The sequence below is a fragment of the Ruditapes philippinarum genome, unplaced genomic scaffold (genome assembly GCF_026571515.1).
Source record: "Ruditapes philippinarum isolate M1 unplaced genomic scaffold, ASM2657151v2 ctg1811_1_1_1_1, whole genome shotgun sequence".
In the NCBI taxonomy this organism is placed as follows: domain Eukaryota; kingdom Metazoa; phylum Mollusca; class Bivalvia; order Venerida; family Veneridae; genus Ruditapes; species Ruditapes philippinarum.
This window is the reverse complement of record NW_026855651.1, coordinates 114729-139111: the sequence shown is the minus strand read 5'-3', so window position 1 is coordinate 139111 and position 24383 is coordinate 114729. Positions and strand designations below refer to the sequence as shown.

The 24383-nt window shown below is 30.3% G+C and overlaps 3 protein-coding genes across 3 annotated transcripts; 2 read left to right on the top strand and 1 right to left on the bottom strand.

The window, feature by feature from the left end:
• Nucleotides 1-248: 248 nt before the first annotated feature.
• LOC132744027 (complement C1q-like protein 4) lies at nucleotides 249-2797 on the top strand. The gene is made up of 4 exons (XM_060732637.1): nucleotides 249-492; nucleotides 1592-1724; nucleotides 2069-2271; nucleotides 2639-2797. Exons 1-4 carry the CDS (start codon nucleotides 342-344, stop codon nucleotides 2734-2736), a joined length of 585 nt encoding a protein of 194 aa, XP_060588620.1. The 5' UTR covers nucleotides 249-341; the 3' UTR covers nucleotides 2737-2797.
• Nucleotides 2798-11097: 8300 nt separating this feature from the next.
• Nucleotides 11098-11688, bottom strand: LOC132744043 (neuroglobin-like). The gene has a single exon (XM_060732652.1). The coding sequence runs from the start codon at nucleotides 11686-11688 to the stop codon at nucleotides 11098-11100; it is 591 nt and encodes a 196-aa protein (XP_060588635.1).
• An 8626-nt stretch (nucleotides 11689-20314) lies between these two features.
• Nucleotides 20315-21103, top strand: LOC132744041 (uncharacterized). Its single transcript, XM_060732651.1, has one exon. It carries the CDS (start codon nucleotides 20315-20317, stop codon nucleotides 20885-20887), a length of 573 nt encoding a protein of 190 aa, XP_060588634.1. The 3' UTR covers nucleotides 20888-21103.
• Nucleotides 21104-24383: the final 3280 nt, after the last annotated feature.

The window sequence follows — 24383 nt, the reverse complement described above, 5'->3', positions numbered from 1 at the left end:
TATATCTCAATTAGGTTTTGCAAATCATTTTGTTTTAGAATTTGGATCTCAGAGGAATTCCATTAAAGTACATATCAATCGACAATCTTAAGTTTTTTATGGTTCAGAAATGCCCTATTTAATGAATTCAAAGTTCAAAGACATGTATCTTATTACTGATAGGACTTAACAATATGAAAATAGGGCATATTTCAGAATAAACATCGTTCATTATAATGAAATACTAGTGAGGTTTCTTATCTTCTGTTCCACTAAAATTTGTCTCTTGTGGATCACACGAAATTTAATGTACTATATTAATTTTATATTCATACAATTCTTTCAGTGACTTTATCATAAACATGGCTTTCATATTGTCTTTGAAACTTTTAATTTTTCTCGCATGTTTTCTACAGTTTCAAGTTGAGGGGACAAACATTACTCTAGACGAATGCCTTGCTAGATTTGAAAAGATTGAAGAAAGGCTTCAAAAGCTTGAGAGCGTTAAGAAAGGTAAGCTTTTTTAACTACTGAAATAATTATTTTTAAATTAATATATATTACAATACCTTTAACGTGAACGTTAATACAATCTAAATGCATTTGAAGTTAGATTTCAGCATTATCAAAACATTACGGAAATTGTTTATATAAATATTCATTGGATATTTGTGCAACCATTAAATTGCTTTTGATTAATGCAAACACTTATCGTTTGTTTTTAATGTGGACTGTCTGAAGTTCTTGATTGTGACATTTTTACAAAAATGAACTATTTATTAATATATCTCCAAATGATAGCCTCTCGAGCATTTTTTCTTATACATTTGTAAGTTATCTCGTTAAAATGGAGGTTGTGAAATATTTTACTCTTGTGCAAATTCTTCATTTATTCTTATAAAATACAATAAAAGTTTTTTCTCGGTTTCATTACGCAAAATTAATTCATTTTGTTTGCTTCCATTCGAATTTCATAACATTTAGTATAGGCTTGAATTAAAGCTGCGAAAGAATCAATAAGATTCCTGCAGAAATAAATTAGTTCGTGCTTGTAAATTAGTATTGATGATATTTTGGTTGTTTTTTTTTGGTCCCATTTAGTGTAAAAAATAAATAAACGAGGTATATAATCATCAATGCTTTGAAATAAAAAGCGATTAAAGGACAAGTAGTGTTCACTTGCAGCCCATCTCCTTCAAGTATTTGTCACACGATTGTAGTTTGAATACCACACTTCTATCATATAGTCCCTTTAAAACAACACGCGTGCATGACAATCTAAACGTGCAATGTCACATGTCAGAAAAACGAACACCAATTAAAAGCAAGTTTCAGGTCTACTCAATTGTAGTGTTGTCAGTAAATTTTAAGGGAAAATATTACAATCTAAAAGAAATGTTAAAAGATCAACAAGGTAATGCTACTCTTGCAGAACGCATTCTCGACAAACCCAGTCAAAACAACAACAAAAACACACACACACACACACACACACACACACACACACACACAAGAAAAATTGCAAAAGGGACAAAACCAAGAAGGGAGAAGGTATATTTAAACCTTTTATTGCTAGTAAGATTCTTTACCTAACTTACTTAAATACTTTCAGATTCCAAACGTTTTCTATTAGATGATGGGGTCAATACAGTGGCTTTTTATACACAACTATCAAAAGATGTAGGAAATATTGGAAACCATCAAACAATAATTTTTGATATTGTTACAACAAATGTTGGACACGGGTAAATAATGTTTACTGCAAGCTTTTGTTATATAAAGCAAATAAGCATGTGAATGGAGTGATATTTTTTTTTTATAAAAAAACAACAACCTTTTTAGCTTTCCATAAATATACATGTTTTCATTGCTTTGGACATAAACATGATTTATTAACTAATGGTTTAAATGCTTCGAGATTATACAACAGTTAATCTGAAAATGTTTAATTAACGATGGTGTAATTTCTTTTGATTGATATTTGAAATATTGTTTTGCTTCTGATTTCTGGAAGAAGATGCGGAAAAGGAAAAACTTGTTTGATATCAAATTATATATATGTAACGAAATTAAAGACATATATTTTAAGGTACAATCCAGTAGATGGTATATTCACTGCACCACTGCAGGGGACATACGTGTTTTTCTGGCTGAACACAAATAAAGACCACAGTTACATGAACACCGAGCTTGTAAAGAATTCTACTGTTGTGGGAAAATCTATGTCAGATGCCGCGGACCATGCTGATTATGCAGCGGCATCTAATTCAGCTGTCTTGCAACTAAAAGCTGGTAAATTTCTTTAAAAAAAATTCTAAAAGGTATAATCTTTTTTTTACCAAAAACACTTCGTTTCAGACATATATGATATTTAAATTTTAATGATATTTATTTTTCTAAGTTCAATTTTAAATCTTGTGAAAAATATTTGGGACTTTTGAATTGCAACAGAAGTATGAAAAGTATCTACAAAAATCCCACTCTCATTTTGGGATTTAGCTAATGCTGTCTTAAGTGCAAACACAACGCTAATAAACAACGCTATGTAAACAAAGGATTTATATTGTTGTGAACTAGGTATGCATAACGTGACAATTAAAAAGTTCAAGACTTAAAGATCATTCATACACAAAAGTTTCATTAACTCAACTTGTATCAGGTGAAGAGGTGTGGGTACGATCTGGCACGTGGCACAGCGGAACTCTAGCTGGAGATTACTATTCAACGTTCTCAGGATGGCTTCTCTATGTGGAATAGCTTGCAGATTTAAGAAGTTGCATCAATCTGACATTTATATCATTAAATGAAATAAACAATTTTTATGTTGTTCGTTCTTTCTAGTAAAGTCATTAACCTACCTGATATAAATAAATTTTCATGAAGGGCCAATCTACTACTTAATATATTTCTTATTTAAGATATTCTAGATATTTATCAGTATAATAGTCGGTCGGTCACATTTTTTTCTTTCACCCAAATACATAATAATAGCATAATATCATTCTACTCGTATTGCGTTATCATCAGTCAATCAGTGAATTAATTGTACCTATGACTAGAGATAAACGTGACAAAGCTTTAACCTCTCTGTACTTTTCCTCATTGATTTCCAATGTTCTATTTTGTTTCTGTTTGGGCTTTTCATTTGACGATGTGAAGAATTGATATTTGAAACAAAATATACCTAACCTACAACACTCAAAGGCCATTAATTGCTTTATCTTTTATTGTTGACATTACTCATTGTTATTATTATCTGTCTCTTAAATTGCCAATGATAATGTTGTTTTAATCTTTTAATTCTTGTAATAAAATAAACAATTCGTTTTTAGTTTTCTGCGTCGCTTTTGACCTCCGAATGAGTATTAATATTTAAAAGCAAATTAAATCTAAATACACAAAGTAAGAAATCAGCGTTTCGGACCAATTCATTTTAAAATTACGTAATGAACTTTGTATGTCATTTTCCTACAGAATTATGCAGTTGATGGGTGACATAGATTCAAGTTATTATGATAACAAGTTATTGCATTCATTTATATCGATTTCTTCTCGAGAGCAGCTTTGATGCTGAATACTCTAGTGGATGATTTGCAATGACTTTAGTAGATACAAACAATGTTTAGGAAAACTTTATATATCGTAGAAATAAACTCTTAAATATATTACACAAAAGACTGTTTATTTAGGAACCTCCACTGATGTGAAGAAGCCTAAAACTTAAAATTTCGAAATTCATACAAACATCAAGTGAAGCACTTGAAAGGGAAAATACGTAGTCTTACGGTAATGGGAAATATTTTGAACAATAAAAATGATTATTCTGGAAACAAGGGAATGATGATATATTAATCCAGACCGACACCAAAATGTTCACAAATATCGGAGTTTTGTTTAAAATCATGTAAAGAAATCTCAAAAATAAGGTTTTTTTTTGTAAAGTGTCCTTTAAGTCTGCATTGTACGGAGAGTGGCAAAAATCGTTGGAATTTCCGATTACTATTTCACAACTACATACTTTTGATACTGTTACAACATCGTTTATCTTTTAAGTTATACTAACGATTATATAAGGCTGCAAAGAGCATAATGACAAGAATTTTACGACTTTTTGCATTTACATGTATATCGATCTGCTCGTTATACTTCAAATGGATTCAAATGATAAAAGTAATGATCTAAGGGATTTCTTAATCCGATTTATTATTTAATAAGATGTTTTAAGCGGGAAGAATTATTTATTATCGATAAGACTATCAAAAGAGAAAAGCGCATGTTAGATCTAAAGATATTATGAGATAAAAATTATGCTTTATTTTGTGTGTACTTGCTCAGTATGTTAAACTTGAGCGTGTTAACATTAAACATGCATTGTATTTTTCCTATTCCCAAGCAAAAAAGTCAACTTTTTATTTTTTGTTCTCTTGGCTTTATAATTATGAGTTTTATTTCGTATTAAAAAATTGTTTAATTTTTGGCTTTTACAAAAGTTTAAGAATACAAGTATTCACTTGATATTACTTCGAAATTGACAACAATTCATTGCTGTCATGTTTTGACATTCTGCCTATACATAAATCGGTTTCTTTAAACAATATTCTTTTTTTAACCATTACAGTTTGTGTGTTTTTGAACAGAACTAATGACATATTTATTTTTTCTTAAAATATATTAGACCTATGCATGTTTGTTCAAGATCGATTAAGTAAATGTAACTTATATTTATATCGCAAGCCTTGGAAAAAAGTTTTTCTTGAACATGTTGTTAAAGAAGCATTGTTTTGTTTTCTAAGGATAATTATATTATTGCACTTTTTTAATCTGCATGTTGTGAACAGATAACGTTGATTCAAAGCCCCGTTTGTCTGAGGGGTTGTTTTTATAGGTTGAGACATCAGAATTGTATATACCGTTTAAGTCTGTGTATAACAATGTAATATTTTACATGTTACATGTTATGTGCGAGTTATGATTGATTTTTTTTTCAGTATTTATAACCATAGGTATTCAGTGTAACTAACGCAGTAAAGGTTATTTTTAAATTTGGACCTCGTTTAGACAATTTACATGAGTTGTAAGTGTTGTTTGTAATGCGTAAATTGCTTCATTTTGGTAATTTTACAATATTTTTCTTTTTAATACATTTTCAAAATTCTCATGAAAATTAGCATAAATCTGGAGGCGTGCTGCTTTGAAAATATCTATAAAAACACATCCAATTTGAATGGCTTTCTAATGTAAAGTTTAATTGCCCTAAATGGAATCATTCTTAATTAAACTTAATAATCAATAAACAATTCTTGTTTTGTTTGAAAGTGAACGGCATGTTAGATGCAGAAAACCTAGTTAGTAGGATATTGACGCTTTAGTAAAGACTGATATCTAAACTTTGTGAACATATTCTCATTTATGTGAAACAAAAAATGCCAATGCTGTTAAAAATTATTTGGGATTTCCTTACAAACGCGTCTGCAATGAATGAATTTTAGATCTAAAATAAAACTATCTCATTATTAACCGTACAGGTGGAAATTTCAGATGACATTGGAAAAAAAATGTGTGAATAAGACTATAGAATTCGTTTGAACAAAAAATGAAGTAACTCTGAACTTGTTTTAAGAAATATGATTCTTGCTTGATATTAATAGTAATATGTTTACAAATATTTTTTTTACATTAAATTGAATATATATTTTATATCTTTAATCGTGTGCTGCCTGTCCATGGAACAAAAATGAACGAATATAAGGTAATTTTATTGCTTTAAACGTTTAACCTGTATTTTCCGAGACAGTTAATGTTGTGTCAAAATCTGTTTAGGAATGTATATTAAGTAGACAGTTGAATGTGACTTTGTTTAAAATAAAGAATAAAAAACAGTTATCTTAAAGAAAGCCCAACACGGCAAAAATAAAAAACAAATGATGTAAGCCCGGTTTGATTGAGCTTGTTCATTGACGGTAGTATAGTTGAAAGCCCCTAGCACCGGCTTACGCAGAAATCAACATTAAACATGACCTGTAAAGATTTTGAATTCTTAAACAGCAATGTGTTCATATAGCGGTTATCATGGAACATTAAATATGACACATCAGTGCCATTCCATGAAAAGCAGCATATCGTCCCAAATAAAAAAGCGTGTGCCCTAAAGGAGAAAACAATGGGCAAAACTGAATAAAATGTAATTTTGAAAGATGATCAGAGATTAAAAGTCTGTATGTCACGGATAAGCTGCAAAGGGACAAAATTGAAAAATGAAGCAACATATCCTAAGCCACATATTTTTTTTTCTGTGATATTTATGAGTTAAATCCGTATTGTGTTATTTCATTTTCAAGTAAAATACCATTTTACCATTATAATTTAATATTTATTCTACCATTTCAATAGATGGTTTAATGCTTAATATACCATTTCAATTGATTGTTAAATCCTTATTCTACCATATAAATTAATGGTTTAATGCTTTTTCTACCATTTCAAATGATGGTTTTATGCTTATTATACCATTTCAATAGTTGGTTTGATGCTTAATCTACTATTTCAAATGATGGTTTTATGCTTATGCTACTATTCTAATTGATGTTTCAATCCCTTTTGTACTATTTCAAATTATAGTGTAATGCTTATTCTACCATTTGAATTGATGGTTAAATGATTATTCTACCATTTTAAAGTATGGTTTTATGCTTATTCTTCCATTTTAATTGATGGTTTAATGAATATTCTAAATTTCAAATTATTGTTTTATGCTTAAACTACCATTTCAATTGATGGTTTAATGCTTATTCTACTCTTTCAAATGATGGTTTTATTCTTATTCTTTTATTTCAATTTATGATTTAATGCTTATTCTTCTTTTAAATTGATGCCTAAATACTTATCTACCATTTTGATTTAATGTTTAATGCTTAATAACATTTCGATTGATGGTTGTACGACTATTATACCATTTCAATGTTAGTTTTATGCTTATTTCACCAGTTAATGTGTATGCTTTCTTCTAATTGTCCCATTTAAAAAAATATGTTTAAACCTTATTATGCCATTGTGTAAGGCTTGTAACACCAGTTCCGTTATACTAAAAAGTAAATAAGAACTGCTACTTATATAGACATTTCATATTTGCAGTCATCAAATGTTAATTTAAAGGTAGGTTGTTTGGCGAAATTCTGTGTCTCAACACGTTGGCAATGTCGGTGCTTTTTATAATTGTCAGAGGTTGATGATTCAGTTATAAAAAGAGTTTCGTGCAATTTAAAAAGTTTTTATTTATTTTAACAAAGAAAATAGACTTTCCATATCGCCATATACCCTTAATTAAACTGAAAAATATGGGACGATAATTATGTGTTAACCGTGAATGACTTGTCCCAAATGAGACACCACGTTTATGCCAATATGAGCAATATGCCAATTGATTTCATCATTTGATTAACTATTTCATGATTGTTCTATTGTAAATAATCTTTGGCTCAAGATGGAGCTGGCAAAGTCAATTTATTAGCCGTCAGCTGACAAGTTACTGATTCCTTGTAGCAATTTATTTCTCGAATCTTGACAGACAGGAATTGTAAAACAAAACTGAGACCGTAAGAACAATTGTCCGTAATTAAATATATCCCCAGTGCTGGCAGGCTATAACTAATTGACAACAGAATCTGACGGGGATTTAATGGGGGGGGGGGTGGGGAATGGGGGATAGGGAGGGATCCTGCGTTTGGAGGCACATTTCAACTTTTTACCTCGACTATTTGATAAGAATAAGTAGAGCTTTTGTAGTCACCCGAGCGTCGGCGTCGGCGTAACCACTTATGTTAAAGTTTTTGTAATAGTTCAAATATTTCAAAAACCCATTCGCATATGGCTTTGAAACTTTGCACACTTGCTCACCATCATAACCCCAACCTGTAGACAGGAGGAGATAACTCTATCAAGCATTTTGACAGAATTATGCCCCCTTTTCGACTTAGAATTTACGTTGAAGTTTTTGTAATACCTTAAATATTTTCAAAGTACATTGACATATGGCTTTGAAACTTTGCACACTTGTTAACCATCATGACCCCGACCTGTAGACAGGAGGAGGTAATTCTATCAAGCATTTTGACAGAATTATGCCCCTTTTTCGACTTTTTACCTTTTTATCAGGTTTTATTTACTATCAAGCACTAAGAATAGTCGAGTGTTGCTGTCCTACCGACAGCTCTTGTTTTTAGACCAGTCTATTTTCTTTTAAGACGGATATGATTAATACAAGCAAACCACAACTATAAAACCTGTTAACAATGTTAAAAAAACAATCACCATTTTTGAAACTCGGTGAACAATGTCTACAGTTATTATGATACTTTACACACGTTGAGTGTGTTTTATTTTTAACTTTAAAGTTCAAAAGAGTAATATACTCGGTTATCGGACCTGAAACGAGATAATACAAGGACACAAGGACGGTTTAGTGGAAATGATACAAAACGTCTGTCATTCTGTTAAGTTTTTTTTTAAAAATAATTATAGGTTTCTGTTAAACATAAAACTAAATACCACAGCAGACCAGTGTGATCTGAGATGCAAATGTAATTTATCATTTACATATTGAAAGCATCTACTGACAGTAAAATAGAGAAAAACGGACTGACAAATCAGCAAACGTAATTGTAATCTATATTCTTCTCTATTTAGAAAAAATGCACTATCATAATCATCATTTTGACATTTTCATCTTCATCATCAACATCAACAACAAAATGCAACGACAACAACTATAATTAACAAATTAAATCATATATGACAGGGAGATTTCAAAAATGTAAAGATTGGTATCTTGTTTTCCACTCATCATGATATTATATTTAAGAAGATATAAATAATTTTCCTTTTCGTCGTCTGTATTACAGTCTCCTTTAATTGTTTTGCATCCGCCGCTTTCTCCTTTGTCTGTTACTAAAATCATTTGCCTTATATGAATGCAATCTCGGATTCATCATAATTCGGATATAAGTTTTGTTCTCAAAATGATTTCCAGAATAATCGGCTTCCTCTTTGGATATTATGCTCCTGCAAATCAAATTTGTGAACTATGTGCTTAATATTACATTATTTAATAAAGTTATTTGAAGCTCGTAAAACAAATTAGCTCCAGAGTAAAGGCATAGGAGAAGGCCACTATCCTGTGTATAAAGTTGATCTAGACTGTATAAAAATAAATGTGAACTTGTTCATTTAATATATCTGGAACCGCAATTGGTAATAAGAGTATGTTTGTAAACCAGCTAGATTATGGCCAGAAAAAGATGGCTGCAAAAAGCATTTTATTCGCTTAAATACGAGTCAAACGCTCGCTAGGACTTAAGTCATAACACATAATTTTCAAGAACATATAACTCAAAACCGTGTATCTATTTATTTACAAACACATCTTTCCTATATTTACGTGACTATTTAAGAATGTTAAACAAGACATTGTGTTTGAGGATTACCTGAGTGTTGTTAGATCAAAAAAGTGTAGACAAGTTTTAACAAAGTTAAGACTCTCTTCACATTAACAAAGTATTGAGTCCGGTAGATACGGACAGAATAGGATAGAAAGGAGCGAGAGAGTTTGCGAAATATGTAGATCAAATGACATTGAAGATGAATATCATTTTATCTTAACATGTACAAAGTATAAAAGTGTAAGAAAACGATATATAAACAATTATTATTACGAACGTCCTAGTGTGTTTAAACTCACTCAGTTGTTTAAATCATAGAATGTACACACTTTGAACAATCTAGCTTGCTATCTGAATTGTGCATTGAAAATAAGGAGTAATTTGTTAACATCGTATTATACTCATTGTATAAATTATTTGAGTCTGTAATAGAAATATATTCCAAAGAAGTACTATAGTTTATTGCTTTTGTTTCAATATTATATTGCTGTAGAAATACTTAGTAGCCTTAAAAGTATAGCAAGTGCATTTCTCTTGCCGGGATAACAATTGTTCGATATTTTAAGAAAATAATATAATTGTAATCCGACTTTGTATAAATAACCATTATATTATATCACTCTCATGATAAATAATTATGTACTGATGTGTATATATATTTATATAAGAATATTCATACTTTTGTAATGTTTATGTGATACCTTGATATATACTGTATTTCTGTTAAGAAGAGGAGCATATACCAAAGTCGGAAAATAATAAAATATTTGTTCTGTTGTTCTGTTCTATGTATTGTTATTAAATTATCCGTCAATGTGCAAAGTTGGCTGAAATTCAATGCGACAAACTTTATTTTATTGTTGCTTTTGCGAAATAAAGGATTTTCTTCCAGTTATGTCCCTTTTTGGAAGAAAAGTTCAACATGTTCACTTATCGTAACGTTTAATGGAAATGTCTTTGTCCTCCTTACGGTAACATAACTCCAATACAAGAGACTTACATAAATGAAAGTCAAGAGACTGACAGAACTTAAACTTTTCAATTAAGTGCATGCGCGACTGCAAGTGCATGTGGTGCATTGTTACATTCCAATACCGTCTAATGGTTTAACGATGTTTAGCATTTTATGAAAGCTGGATCAGTGAGAAAAAACATCGATATATATGCTATCATTTACTATATGAAACATCTTTGATATACACTGTTGATGTTTTATATTTAAAATCGTAGATTAATCACAGGCAAGAACAATACATGTATATAATGAAATTACATTAGAGTGTGTCAGCAAAATTGTAACTTTGTCTAACCACGAATCGTAAATAAATTTATTGTCCAACATAAAGAAAAGATATACATGTCTTTTTTTATTTTCTTGACATCACTGATATTTATATTGCATAAAATAAGAAATTAAACTCTCAAACAACTAAAGATGACATATGATTTAATGTTGTTGAAAATTCAAACAAATCCATACTGTGATATGTTTATGTTTTAACAACTGATTCAAATATTTACATTTAAATGCGCTTTTTGTATTATGTTAATGTTTACCGAGATCGAAATGTTAGGCCGAATATTCTTAAGTACTGTATGTTTTATTTTTGTATTTTATCCTCGCAAGTAAAATGTGTAGTACTTGCGATTCGACAATAAAAACAGTAAAACAGTCATGTTTCAGTTATATTTTGCTCAACTGTTCCTCGTTTGAACAGTAGCCTTCCCTCAGTTTTACCATCAGAAAAACAAATACACGACTCCAGGCATCTGACACTTCCTGCGTGAAGTTTTCCCCTAAACACCGCCCCCATTGCCACATTAAAGCGTCATAGAATATTTCAAAATATTCAGATTTAAATCTGGCGAATCGTTTATGCTGATGTCCTAAAACGAACAAATATTTGCATAACTTGTTTTCATCATGCTCAAATTCTTCATTATCGTTGATCGTTACTCCTATTGCTTTGATAAAGCGAGCTCCGTGTGCTTTGATCATAGCGTTCTTCGCAAGTTGTGAATGGCGAACATTTTCAACAGAGAAAAGAGATTTCACTTCAGGACACAGTTCAAATATTTTAAGAAACACTTGCAGACCATTTCCTTGTAAATCCTTTTGCAAAGCTGGCCATGACCGTTGCACAATTACACGTTCTCGAGGCAAAAGTTCAATCTTGTTTGCAGTGACTGCTGATGTGGATTTTTGACTGGCAAGAAAGGAGTTGTAATGTTTACATGACACTTTCTTGTAGGATATCGAGCTTGTACAACCCATTCTCGTGAGAAGATGTGTTTAAATCCAAATTTATTTCTATACATTAGCATGTAACATTATGTTAAGTTGATAAGCCCTAGTTATTCACAAATATAATAAAATCCAACCTGTACAATAGTAATTCAACATAAAAAGTACATCATTCCTAACCACCAAAGTGTCCCTACAGTTTAATTTTTAGAGAGTTTTTTTATCGTTTATTGTAACGTATCTAAACATTCTTTAGAGATCATTTTTTTTAAACAATTTAACGTATCACCAAAAGTTAACTGATACATGAGTTTTTTAATTCCAACATTTTATAGTCCTGACTTAACGTAATGTTTCGTGTCTGATTCTCATTAAAATAAATAAAAACGATGGGAAATCCTTGTATGTAATTTATGACAAAAGTAACTGTTTTTATCTATCATACATGTACGGCATTAACAATTCATTTAATGTCTCCTTGTTACAGGAAATAGGTCTTAAGTAGAATATATATGTAACATTTCCTCTTTAAGTAAATACTTATATTAAAAGACATTTTTTAGATCGATATGTTTGTAACAGTTAACAAGACAATATGTAAAAATGTTAATTGATCGCTAGTTTTCAGCAATTTTTACTAGTATACCACGATATTATGTAAAAAATGTACTTTGATCATTAATCTCAAGCAATTTCAACGTAGGATTGTTAGATTTCATTTTTTATATTCTTCTTTAAAAATATAAATCGGTGTTGATGATGGAGGTGAATGATAATAATAAATCATGAAATTAACATATTTTAAGATTATCGAAAAGACCTATTTTTGTTTATTTTCTAATTCACTTTTTCGTTTATTTAATTAACTGTTAATTAATTCTAATTTGACATTCGTTAGACAGAAATAACGACGCAATATTTTGACCATCCTAATGTTATGTCAGTGTCTTGTTGTAAATGACAAAAATAGATAATAAATTGTCTTCTGCTTTTAGTGTGATGACAATACTTTAAAAATCGGAAACAATCTCAATACTGTAACATCATTTGAGATCAATTACCTTTAACTTAACTTTAATAGGAAAGAAGGTTTAGTATGAAATAAAATACTTAGAAAGCATCTTAAAGATAAAATCTTTCGTTTGGTATTTTTATTTCTGTTATTTTTTTGTTTACATTGCTTGAAATAGTAGCATACATAATTCTCAAATTTTCGATTTAAGGTTAACAATCGAAACTGTGAAATTCGAAACGTGAATTCATTAAGTTGAATTCGTGAAATTGAAATCGGGAATTCGTTTAGTAGAAATAGTGAATTCATCGAGTTGAAATCTTGAATTTATGAAGTTAAAATCGTGAATTGGTGAATTCTGTATGTTGATTTTGTGAAATCATGAAGATGAAACTGCTAGTTCGTAAAGATGAACATGATAATTCAAGAAGTTGAACTGTCACCTTCTTCGGTCTGTCGCTTGTATGTTTTGCATATTTAGATAAACATGTATGTTTGTCAAATGAAAAAATTAATAATTGTGTGTAAAAAAAATTAAATCATTAAAATCAAAATATTCTGAAATATACTTAAAATGCGTACTAATTTATAAACCGCGTAGGTCTAACCATATGATTATCACCGGCGGAGAGGACTTTTAATATGAATTTGCTAGTTCTCTTGGATTAAAAAGAAGCAGTTACAAAATGATTGAAAATGATTGACAAACATAGCTGTAAACATATGATGCCACACGTCATTTAGATGCTCAATGATAAACGTACAGGCAAGCTACTTTGCTATCGTAAGATAATGACCTTGCTAATAGAACGTCAGACTGACGTCACTTAATTGGCATCATTAATAAACGATTATCAAAACATTTACATTTAAAGAGGTCCGGATATAGAGCTAATAATGACCTTGATGACAGAGAGTTGGTTTGTTTTGCAGAACACTTTTCGCATTTTTTTGTATCACAACAAATGGCGTAAGCACAAGAAATACAATATATATATAATATATATATTTAAATAAAATCTTAAGGAATTCATTATATTAGAGGATATTCTTTCTATCATCATCATGTTTACATAAACATATCAGAAAATAAGTAAAAAGCAATAAGATAAACAGCAAACATTTTTTTCTGGAGCGATGTTTTGTTTAGTAATTTTGATATACACCATTGTACGGTATTGTACAAAAACTATTATAGTAACTGTGTTTTGAACAGTTAGAGTTGTTAGAATGTAAAAATGGGTATTAATACATATTGATAATAAGAATAAGTTTACTTTTAATCACCTTTAAAAAAAATAAATGTTTGATTATTTTGTAAAGGAGAATGAAACTATGAGATATAATTTACACTATATCACATGTTTACTTGTTGTTTAAAAATTCAATCACATATCATTTTTGTGCATTTCTTTCACATTAGAAGATAAATAAATTATAAATGTTTACCAGTTTACCTTTATTATCGCTATAGAAGAGAATTTAATTTGGACACGCCTTGGATGAAAGCCAGTAAATGATAACAATACTTGAGTGTGATGTTGAAGGGTTTAAATATGACGTGACCACTAAGAAACGCTGTTGCCAACAAATGATAAAATTCCTTCTTATAGTAGTACACTACAAAAAGATAGGTACACTACAAAGATGTTTGTTTAAAGTATCCTCTTAATTGTGTTTGTGAAATCCTCATTTTTCTAAAACCTTTTTTTGATTTTTAACATACATAAGGCTCACTCGTCAAGAATTACAGAGTTTTACGAAGGGAGGTAAATGTAAAATCATTTTATAATGAAGCCAGGTAACAGTTACTTTATCAATAATTGTTGAAATACACGTTTAGATAAGTGCTGTTACCTATAATAAGATAGAAAGACCTTTTCAAGATAAGCATGGTAGGAATCTGATGCAATAAAACTTATACAACGGATATTCAATGAACAAAGGTAAAATAAATGAATGAAATAGTAAAAAGCTGTGTTTAAGATATACTAGTGAATATCGTTCAGCACGACATTATTGTTGTGCTAGTGGTATGTTTAGTTTAATAAACTTTTCGGCATTTTATAGTTGGGTGGTTCCAATATTGCTACTTGAATAATGTTGAATCACCCTTAGGATATGTTGCCTGCTTTTTAAATTTGTCTTTTGACAAATTATCTGTGATATGCAGGCTTCATAACCATAACCCCTGATCCCCTTTCAAAATTCCATTTTAATTATTACTTGGGGATCATACGCCGCTTTTCATGGAATGGCACTCCAGTGTCACATTGAAGGTTCCATGATAACCGCCGTATGAACACATCTGCGAATGTTTCTAAATTCAAATTTTACTATTTCATGTTTATATGTTGAATTCTGCTTAAGCCGGTGCCGAACAGACTCAATCAAACCGAGCCTGCAACATTTTCAATTTTGTCATGTTGGGCTTTCTTTAGGGATTCTGTATTTATCTATTTTAGTAGTTTTTGAAATTGCCAGTAATCATAATCAAGTCATACTCAACGATTATTTTAAGTAAATGCAGATCCTACAATCGTTTTTATTATCTATTTTTTGTACATATAGTTACAAGAATACACTAGACACTATATTGCGCTGCGCCATTGACGTGGTTCTTTGAGCTGTGGATCCATTTAGTGATCATAGCGTTGACGGTCCGTGTTCTCATATTTTAGCAAATGTATATTTAATCTCAAAAATAGTTTCATAACTAAACGTTTTAAAATCAATATTTTATCTATAGTCAGGCTTTTGTTCCCTAATGCTTTGTTTTCAGATTTAATATAAAATAACAAATTATCAAAATGAGATATAAAAGCTTTTAATGAAATGACAAAGCCGTATCATTTGTTAATTATTGCTACTTTGAAGTAGTATAATTCCTAGCATGCCTGGGCAATGCTGCTGGCCATTAATACTGCATTGTGCCCAAAGAGCTAAGATCTTCTCAGTATGATAAATGTTCTCTACTGAAATGCGCAAGGAGCTTTGTCGGATGTCACTGGCAGCTTGTTTATGATCGAAGAAAGTGAATAAAATCCATTTGTTCTAATCAACCGACTAATATTGAAATATTGTTACCACACTACGCAAACCACAAGTAATTTACAAAGTACAACCGTACATTATCAAATATCTGAGGCTATGTAGAATAACTCACTACATGGAAGACAGAAAACGTCATGATAAAAATACTTTTGATATTTTATTAAGGAATTGTTAGGGCATGTGATTTTAAAAGAATTGTGTAAAGAATGATTGTTATACAATGAATAAATCTTATGAAAGAAACTAGCTTAAGGTTGTATACCCTAATGCTTTAACACCACTTTGAAGAGTATTCAAATAGGCTAGAATCGCTGTCAGTTGCATTGAAACTGAGGGGCGTTGGTTCAAACCCCAGAAGAGGCAACTTTTCTTTTTTTTCTTTCTTCTTAACATTATTTATGTATTTCTCAGATCCCTTATGGAAAGAAAAGGTGTTACGGTGCTGGATAATTCCAAATTTAATAGCAAATGTCATACCAGATATTTTCAAAGTGTGATAAAATAAAAACTACACGGTTAAAGTATCTTATATTTTTCAAAATCAGCCAATACACATTTAAAAAAATAAAGGCAAACTTTGAAAACAGCCCCTCATTATGGTAAATTTCAGGGATATTTTGAATAAGGCTTTTACACGGTCAAAGTGTTTAAAGTTGGTGGGGGGTAAGGTAAAATTGTTATACATATCAAAAACATTTTGTTTAGAAACAATCATTTTGCTCGTGTAATTTGTTACCTGAATGTTATTATTTGTTTCTTGACAATGAGCAATGGGAAAATATTTTTCATAATGATGATATGGATTATTTAGAGTTTCCTCATTTCTGAAAAAGAGCCCTTGTAATAGCACTGTTTTAGTTGAGAAAAAATGTCCATATCTCAAAAACCGCACGGCAAATTTTGTTAAAATGTTGCATACATTTGACCTTTTAGGCATATAACTGTCTTGTGTTGTCAATCGTACAATTTTCGAACAAGTGCCAATTAGGGATAATTTTTTACCTTAAGATGACAAAAATCGTAAATTAATTTGTAAACTTTAGATATCGGCATAAGAAATATTGAACTACTGTAAAAAGTCGTGTTTCAAAAAATCAATCAATAGCTGCTCAAAAATTAAGTTTAAAGTTAAAACCTTTTATTTGCATGTGCATGTCCGTTTATTATTGATTAATTTATTAATTTGTTATTTGTCTAGCCCAATTATGAAAAAACGAATAAAAAAACTAGCATGGTAGTATCAAAATATCAAAATTACAAGATATTATGTTCTGAACAGGAAAATATTGCTAATTAATTGACAAGAGGACACTATGTGGTAAAATGATCATGATCTGGCTAATTAATTTAGGCTGCTATCATAAATTACGGAAATATTTTACTTAATTTTACAATCGTAACTTTGATTTAATTTCTAAATTCAATAGTGATTTAAAAGCTCTTCTGCGACAAGGGATTAGCCAGCCTGGTTTTTATGGCGATGTGGTTAACAAACTTCGTAAGATTTTGGGTCATGGTAATTTTTCTGCTGTTATTACTTAAATCATTAAACGTTTTATTAAAAGAGGTTATGACCCTACTATTTTAAGACATACTGCATGTTTAGTGTTCAACCCTTTTACAGTTGGACACTACGCTTTCCTCTTTTGATTGCATCTGACGGACCAAGTGGGAGACTCTATGATGGATAGTTCGTAAAGCCCTTTGGGACTGAATTGTCTTAATGTTCGTCTTCTGCCTTGCTTCTTCGGGCCCTTGTAGGTGATTTTCTTATTGCTTTGTCTTCCTTTAGGACATTGAGTACTTTTGTTTTGGTTATTGGGTTTACTTTTATATGTTTCTACATGATCATTTTAGTGTTTTACTTATTTAACCTTTTGTAACCATGACAACTGTTAGAATTTCACTTGGCGGAGATTCATTTTATTTACACTGTCTCGTTTATAGGAACATGGTGGGGCTAAGAGCGAGGTTTGGTGCACCATTTACCGGTTTAAACTCATCAGCAGTCATTATTATGCTGCCTACCGTTTCAAGGCGACGCCCGACTATGTTCCTCAGATGTATGTCTATGTTGTTTCATACTGTTTTGGTGACACTTTTGCTTGTGTCCCTTGTTGTTTTCTCGTCTACGGTAAGTATCTTCCCCATTACCTCTAGTTTTTATTTCTTTGATTACCCCCCCCCCCAATTTCTCCCGGTCTCCTGCTCCCTTCCCCTTTGTGGGCCTTTTATTATTTTCTTTGAATTCGTAATCATTTACAAATTTACAATGATTAACGTGTCGTTGCCCTGTCCTTTTTATGTTTGGGGTCCGCCTGGGCTCCTTGTCATTGGTTCTTGTTGCTGGGTCATATGGGGGTTGCGTTCATTGAACGCCGCCTTTCCTTGTTGGTCTTGTTTATCATATCTTAATAAAGCAAAATACAAACAGGTTCATTTCTTATATTTGCTCCTCACTATAAATATATCAACAGTTCAAATGCCCGTAAAAATTCATTTATTCCTAGTAACTATATGCATATTTGTGGGCATTTTTTTACTCAACCACTATTTGAAAATAAGAAATATATTCATTTTTAAAATAAAAGAGCAACGAAACAAAGAAATTTTTTTTATCTGTTGAATTATTGGTTCAATCATTTAATTTAGATATTAATTAGATACAAATCAATCATTTAATCATTTGATGAGCATCATGTTTGTACCTAGAATATAATGAATACAGGTACTTTGCCAATTTAATAAAAGACATAACAAATGAAAATTCAATACAATTGAATTCAGTTTAGATCGAACAATTTTTATTAATCGGTTTGGTCAGTTTGTAAATTTCATCTTCTTCCGTATTTATAAATATCTTTGAGATTGATATAAAGTCCTTGTTCCCCGTGAAGAGTTGATGCTAATTATATAAATTGCGTACTTCAATGTCAAGAAACGGTCGAGTTGAATGTTACATGTGAACTTTACTTAGCGTACAGTTTAGGAAACAAAATAAGAACCTAATTTATAGGTAATTAAGGCTCAATTAATCTTGACATAAGTATGGAGCAATAGGCGACAAGCTTTTATCAGGATTTCGTCCCTATAACAGTATGATGGAAGCATAAATATTAAATATTTTACGTCAATAAACTCAATTAAGGGAACATTAGTTTGTTTCAAATTATTATTTGAACACCATATAATAATTATCATGAGTGGCACGTTTTCAGTGATATTTTCATGTTAAGTTTTTATTTTAAAATAACCTCATTCAAATGCCATATTATTTATAACACTAAATTACACGCGTAATCATTTTTTTATGTCAATTGCTTATGTCAACATTATAACTTCAAAGTGTTTAATGAGATAATTCTATGCCGCTTGCATGAAATAACGAAAATCTAATACAGAATGAGTGTGATGGCTTCTTAGTGCTTCTCGGTCAGAAAATGAATCTTAAATGTTTTTCAATCCTTCTTGAAGAAGACGTTATATCAAGTTCTTTAACACTCAAGGAAAAGGAGATAAAAATAACAATAAAAGCAAATGTGTAAATTGCGGACTAGATTTCTTTGTGTCATTTTCATAAGAGATAACCATTTATTTAACATCTCTCAAATCCCCATATATCACTGGCCTAAGAAGAGTTTTTCAACTGTTATTGTACTTGAATCGTCACAATACATGACGATACAATTGTTTTACAATGTATAGATTTATTTAAATTACATATTACAAATAAAGTTATAAGTAAGAGTCTTCTATGTCATATATTTTCCAACATATTTGTCTAAGGCCGTACTTCATTGCTTTGTAAATGACTTTCATCTGACTACAATCGATTTTGTTCACTTAGGAAACATTCAAAATGAAGTGAACAGAAGTAAGTGCTTAACTGCAACGAAACTTCTAAAGCAATACTGAAGTAAAATCAAAATGTCACGTAAATGAACGTTCGCCCCTTCTTTACGACATCATTTTAATATGTTTTTGTTATGATAATGTAAAAAATAAACAGTTCTGAAACATTTATATGTATTTTGTAACTAATGTATCACAGTGACTAACATAAAAACATTATTCAAAAATGTAAATAACGACTTAACAATATATTTCTTGTGTCAGTTAAAACGATTCATTCATAAATGAGATTAACAGTTAATGAAAAAGCTGATCGTGCTTAATAAACCAATAAAGCAACTTCAGACTTTCAGTCTGGCTGAAGATAAAAACAATAGCAGAGAGCAGATTGTATCGGAATTTTATATCACTCTTTTCATCCCTAAACGTTCACTAACGTCTAAGTATATTGACTGAAACGTCACTTGATGTGGTTGTCAATTCAAACCTTACTCAGGAGACAGCTTACGCAAATCAAACAGACGGATATGACTTTACAATGGCGGTAACAAATGTTTTAAAAAGCTGTAGGAGAATTAGAAAAACATAAATCTTGATTACATGCTTTGGAATAAAATAATGCTTATGAAGCTCCAGAAACAACGCAAAATATTATCGACTTATATTTTTTGTATAACACGGACATAAGGTTAGACATCACAACAAAAGATATTCCTAGTAAGTACACGAAGGAACTAAATGGGCTGCACAAACTCAATCACGGTACTAAAATCATCTTTAAGTATAGGACAAACAGTGCAACCTCATTTAACTGTAACTTCAGTACAAAAACATGAACTGAGTGAAGACGAAAAACGTATAATTCTGTCAACATGGCATATCATGACAAAGGACTTATCTGAGAATGGACTACAAGTGTTTCTAAGGATATTCGAAACATGCCCTGAAACTAAAGTGTTATTTCATGTGGAAAATGCTCGATTGTCTGAACTTGCAAGGAATCAAGTAATAAAAGGACACGGAACGCGGTTTATGAATGCAATAGGTGCTGCTGTAAGTTGTTTGAATGAGACCAGTGGACAGCCGGACAAGCTTAGAGAAGTGTTATATATTCTTGGTCAACAACACAAGAACTATTCAGGTTTCAAACCAGAATATTTTGAGGTTTTTTACAAGGCACTTATTTGGCGTTGGGAATTCTGCATTAAAGAGAAGTTCACACCGGAAGTAATGGATGTATGGAGTCGGGTGTTTATATATATGATGGAAGGGCTTAAGGAAGGTTATTTTTCAAAAGAAATTCCGAAATAAACACTCATCATACGAATACATTAACACAACTGAATTTTGGATTTGACTCGAGATGAGTCTGATTGATGACTGATTATAAATACTTAACAAGTATTTAGAAAAATAAAAAGATGCATTATAATAGTATCATATCATAAATTGTCTTCATTGTAGGAAACAAATGATCATTGTATTATTATATGTTATTTTTTATTTGATGAATCTCAGGTTAAAAAGAAAAAACATAAGAATAAGAGTATGTATTACTTATTTGTTCTCTTTATTAGTACATAATAAGCACAAAGTTTAATGTGTTTTATCTCCATTTCATATGTTTATTGAATTGATAAAAATAGCTTATTGTTTACAATCACCTTGCTATCGTCAAAATATTTCAAAGGTATGGACATTTTGTTCAAAATTGAAATTAGAACAATCTAATGAAATTATGCATTGTAACAATTCAAAAATTAAGAAAATAAACATAATTGAAATATTATCGTTGTGTACATGCGTCTTTTATCTTGTAATCGCCATGGCATTACGAGGCTATGTTGCTTATAATATTTAAAAAAAAATAATGTCAGCCAATTTTAGTGTTGTCAAACAAATTACGACAAATGACGTACGTAATTGTGTTTCTAATGAAGACACGCCATAAAGCAATTACTCTTGCGAGATGCCCTGTACTGACTTTCCTGTTAGCTTTATTAGAATCTGCTGTGAGTAATTCCCCTTCTTCATAAAAATGGATTTGCTGGTTACGTATTGTCAAAAGATTAAGATTTATAAACAACGGAACATAAGTATGTTACACTTTTAGTGGATTTGTATATAAAAAAGGACTGTAATATCATAACAATTACGTTTATGGCATTTACAGGACAACAGAATCCCTAAACAAACCAATGTTTATGTATGAATATTGTTGGTATGTCTGAGATACATGATCCGATATTACATATCTTTATATAGCAAACAATAATTTGTTTAAGAACAAAATGTTATACTTCACCAAATAAATATTAATAACAAAACACTTCACTTTCACTATCCAAATGATACATATGTATTGATGTTATAAATGTTTGAAACAATTATGTGAGATATGCCCATTTTAGACCAATCTACTTTAATAATTATAAAGTATTGTTAGAATACTGTACTTTAAATCGCATACTATACTTTTATAATTACTACTGTACTTATTATTCAAAGTAACTACAGACAATATTTTTCAATACAAAGAATGTAACAATAAAATGCTTAATTGGCAAATTTCAGAAAATTTTGATTTATTTCCAAAATCAAAATATCTATTTTTTCCTTATTTTGCACTTTATGTTATTATACTTTGACGTTTATCATACCGAAGCTTTGCAAAGAAAATAAAGCACATTAATACAGTTTTCGGATTTAATTTTGAATAATATTTTGCAGACAATGATTGAAAATTATTTGAATAGTTTGTCATTCTTAAACAAAGCCAATTAAACATAAAAAAACAAATTATGATTTAACTACTTGTCATATGTTTCTAGATTGTATGCCTACCTTGACTCAGTACTGAGCCAGCAGTTGTAGATTGATATAGCATTAAACCTTCAACATATGAAGATACCATAATTCCGTTAAAACAATTGTTGCAATTAAAACGTTATTAAAACATTTTATATAGCTTTTATCTTATATTTTCAATATGAAATAAGAAAATCATATAAAATCTATGCTTTAAAGATTAATTGTATAACATATTTGCAATTACTGTAATGCAATTAAAGATTTATTGTATAACATATTTGCAATTACTGTAATGCAATTACTGTAATGCAGTTAATGCAAATTAGATTTTACAAAAGGTCCAACTTTAGATTAGTGGTGGTGTATCTTACACAATTTCAGATGTAAGAATAATCTAATTTGTAAAATAATTCAGTGGTTCAATTAGACATTCTAAAATATATGAATACATTGAATATAATTCCATAAATTACAACACTGGGAATAGACTAATGGTGTATGAAATTATCTGAATCAATATTCACTTAATGAAGAAAAAACATGATGGAATTGTCTAAGAGAGCAAACAAAGTTATATGAAAGCATGCGTTTATTTTTTATTTGATGTAAAAAGAACAAATATGCAAAAATTGTTGACCAAGCAAGCGCACACAAGAACTATATCGTAAGTGCCTTAATAACAGAGTTACCATATAATGTGCATAATGTGCATAAATTATTTGATATGATCAATAAACACTATTTAATTAAATATGGCAAGTAATCTAGTCTTCTTTTCAGATATTAAGATATAGGGACGCATCTAAACGGTTTTTATATATTAAATTTGTTCTCATATCACTTAAAATTTGAACAGTAAAATTAATTCATTATATCACTCAACGTAAACAGATGGGTGTAATTAAGATAGTCATGCTGAAATGCCTTCCCGCCAAAAAATTCTTACATTGGCCAATATCGTTGCAAATCTGAATTTTCGGAATCTTTTAATATCTCGGGTACAAGATTATTTACAGTCACTCATTCCTTATCGACATGTACTCAATTCAGGTTAAAAATGATTAAGATTTATTGAATACCGAAAATTGTGTGGAAAAGACCGATTTATTACGACATCGGCCGTTGTTAGAATGTTTTGACGGGTAAACATTACAGTAGATTACCTTAATGGTGTAAAAATAAATATGAAATTGCCATTGCAAGAGGAAAAAGAATGATTGATTATTAACATATATTACTGTTGCAGAAAATAGTAACGATTACTGTTCAATGTTGTGATCATAGGGCTTTTCATATCAATATGTATACATGTATGTAAACACAGAAATGCGGTGGGGTAAAGAGACTGCTAAAAAACTTTTCTGGAGCCTAATATGTGGGATATAAATGCCAAATTACTCAAAAAGGACTACACATTATCTTTTTAAAACACATGGCACCATTCTTACAATAGACAACAAAAAGTTTTCTATATGAAACCTGAATACAGAACAGGGTTTGGGCGCTAAGCTATTCCAGAAATACTCCCTCCTTGTTTCCACGCCGAAACTTATATACTTCTTAAACAATCTCTTAAATGGTCAACACCAATAGTATTTATATTTACACACACTCCAGATCTTATTGTCTAAATTATGCTAGGGATCAACTAAGGGGAGGGGAAAGTGTTTGGAGGGAAACATGATGATTCATATAATATATTATTACGGTTGTGAAGATTTGAAAATTATAATATATCTTTAAAATTATCTTGTACAACTACTAGTAAATCCTTTCGTCCGCTGAGACCTTAAGTAAAATATTTACTATAATTTTTTTGTACGAACAAACGGTTGAAAATACAAATAGGTATAAATTTGACAAAGAGAATACAAACGTGTTTCAGTTGTTATTGACATACATTAATGATATTTAGCACATACTTTAGTTTGTCCTCGAGTTTTGTCCATATTTCTAATGTCCATTAATACTGTCACCATAGGCTCATATAGTGACT

Excerpts from the sequence above, each read along its gene's own strand:
- LOC132744027 (XM_060732637.1), top strand. The coding sequence starts at position 342 with ATGGCTTTCATATTGTCTTTGAAACTTTTAATTTTTCTCGCATGTTTT. Across the intron at positions 1,725-2,068 it reads ACAACAAATGTTGGACACGG|GTACAATCCAGTAGATGGTA; the intron begins GTAAATAATGTT and ends ATATATTTTAAG. Across the intron at positions 2,272-2,638 it reads TGTCTTGCAACTAAAAGCTG|GTGAAGAGGTGTGGGTACGA; the intron begins GTAAATTTCTTT and ends AACTTGTATCAG.
- LOC132744041 (XM_060732651.1), top strand. The coding sequence starts at position 20,315 with ATGGGCTGCACAAACTCAATCACGGTACTAAAATCATCTTTAAGTATA.
- LOC132744043 (XM_060732652.1), bottom strand. The coding sequence starts at position 11,688 with ATGGGTTGTACAAGCTCGATATCCTACAAGAAAGTGTCATGTAAACAT.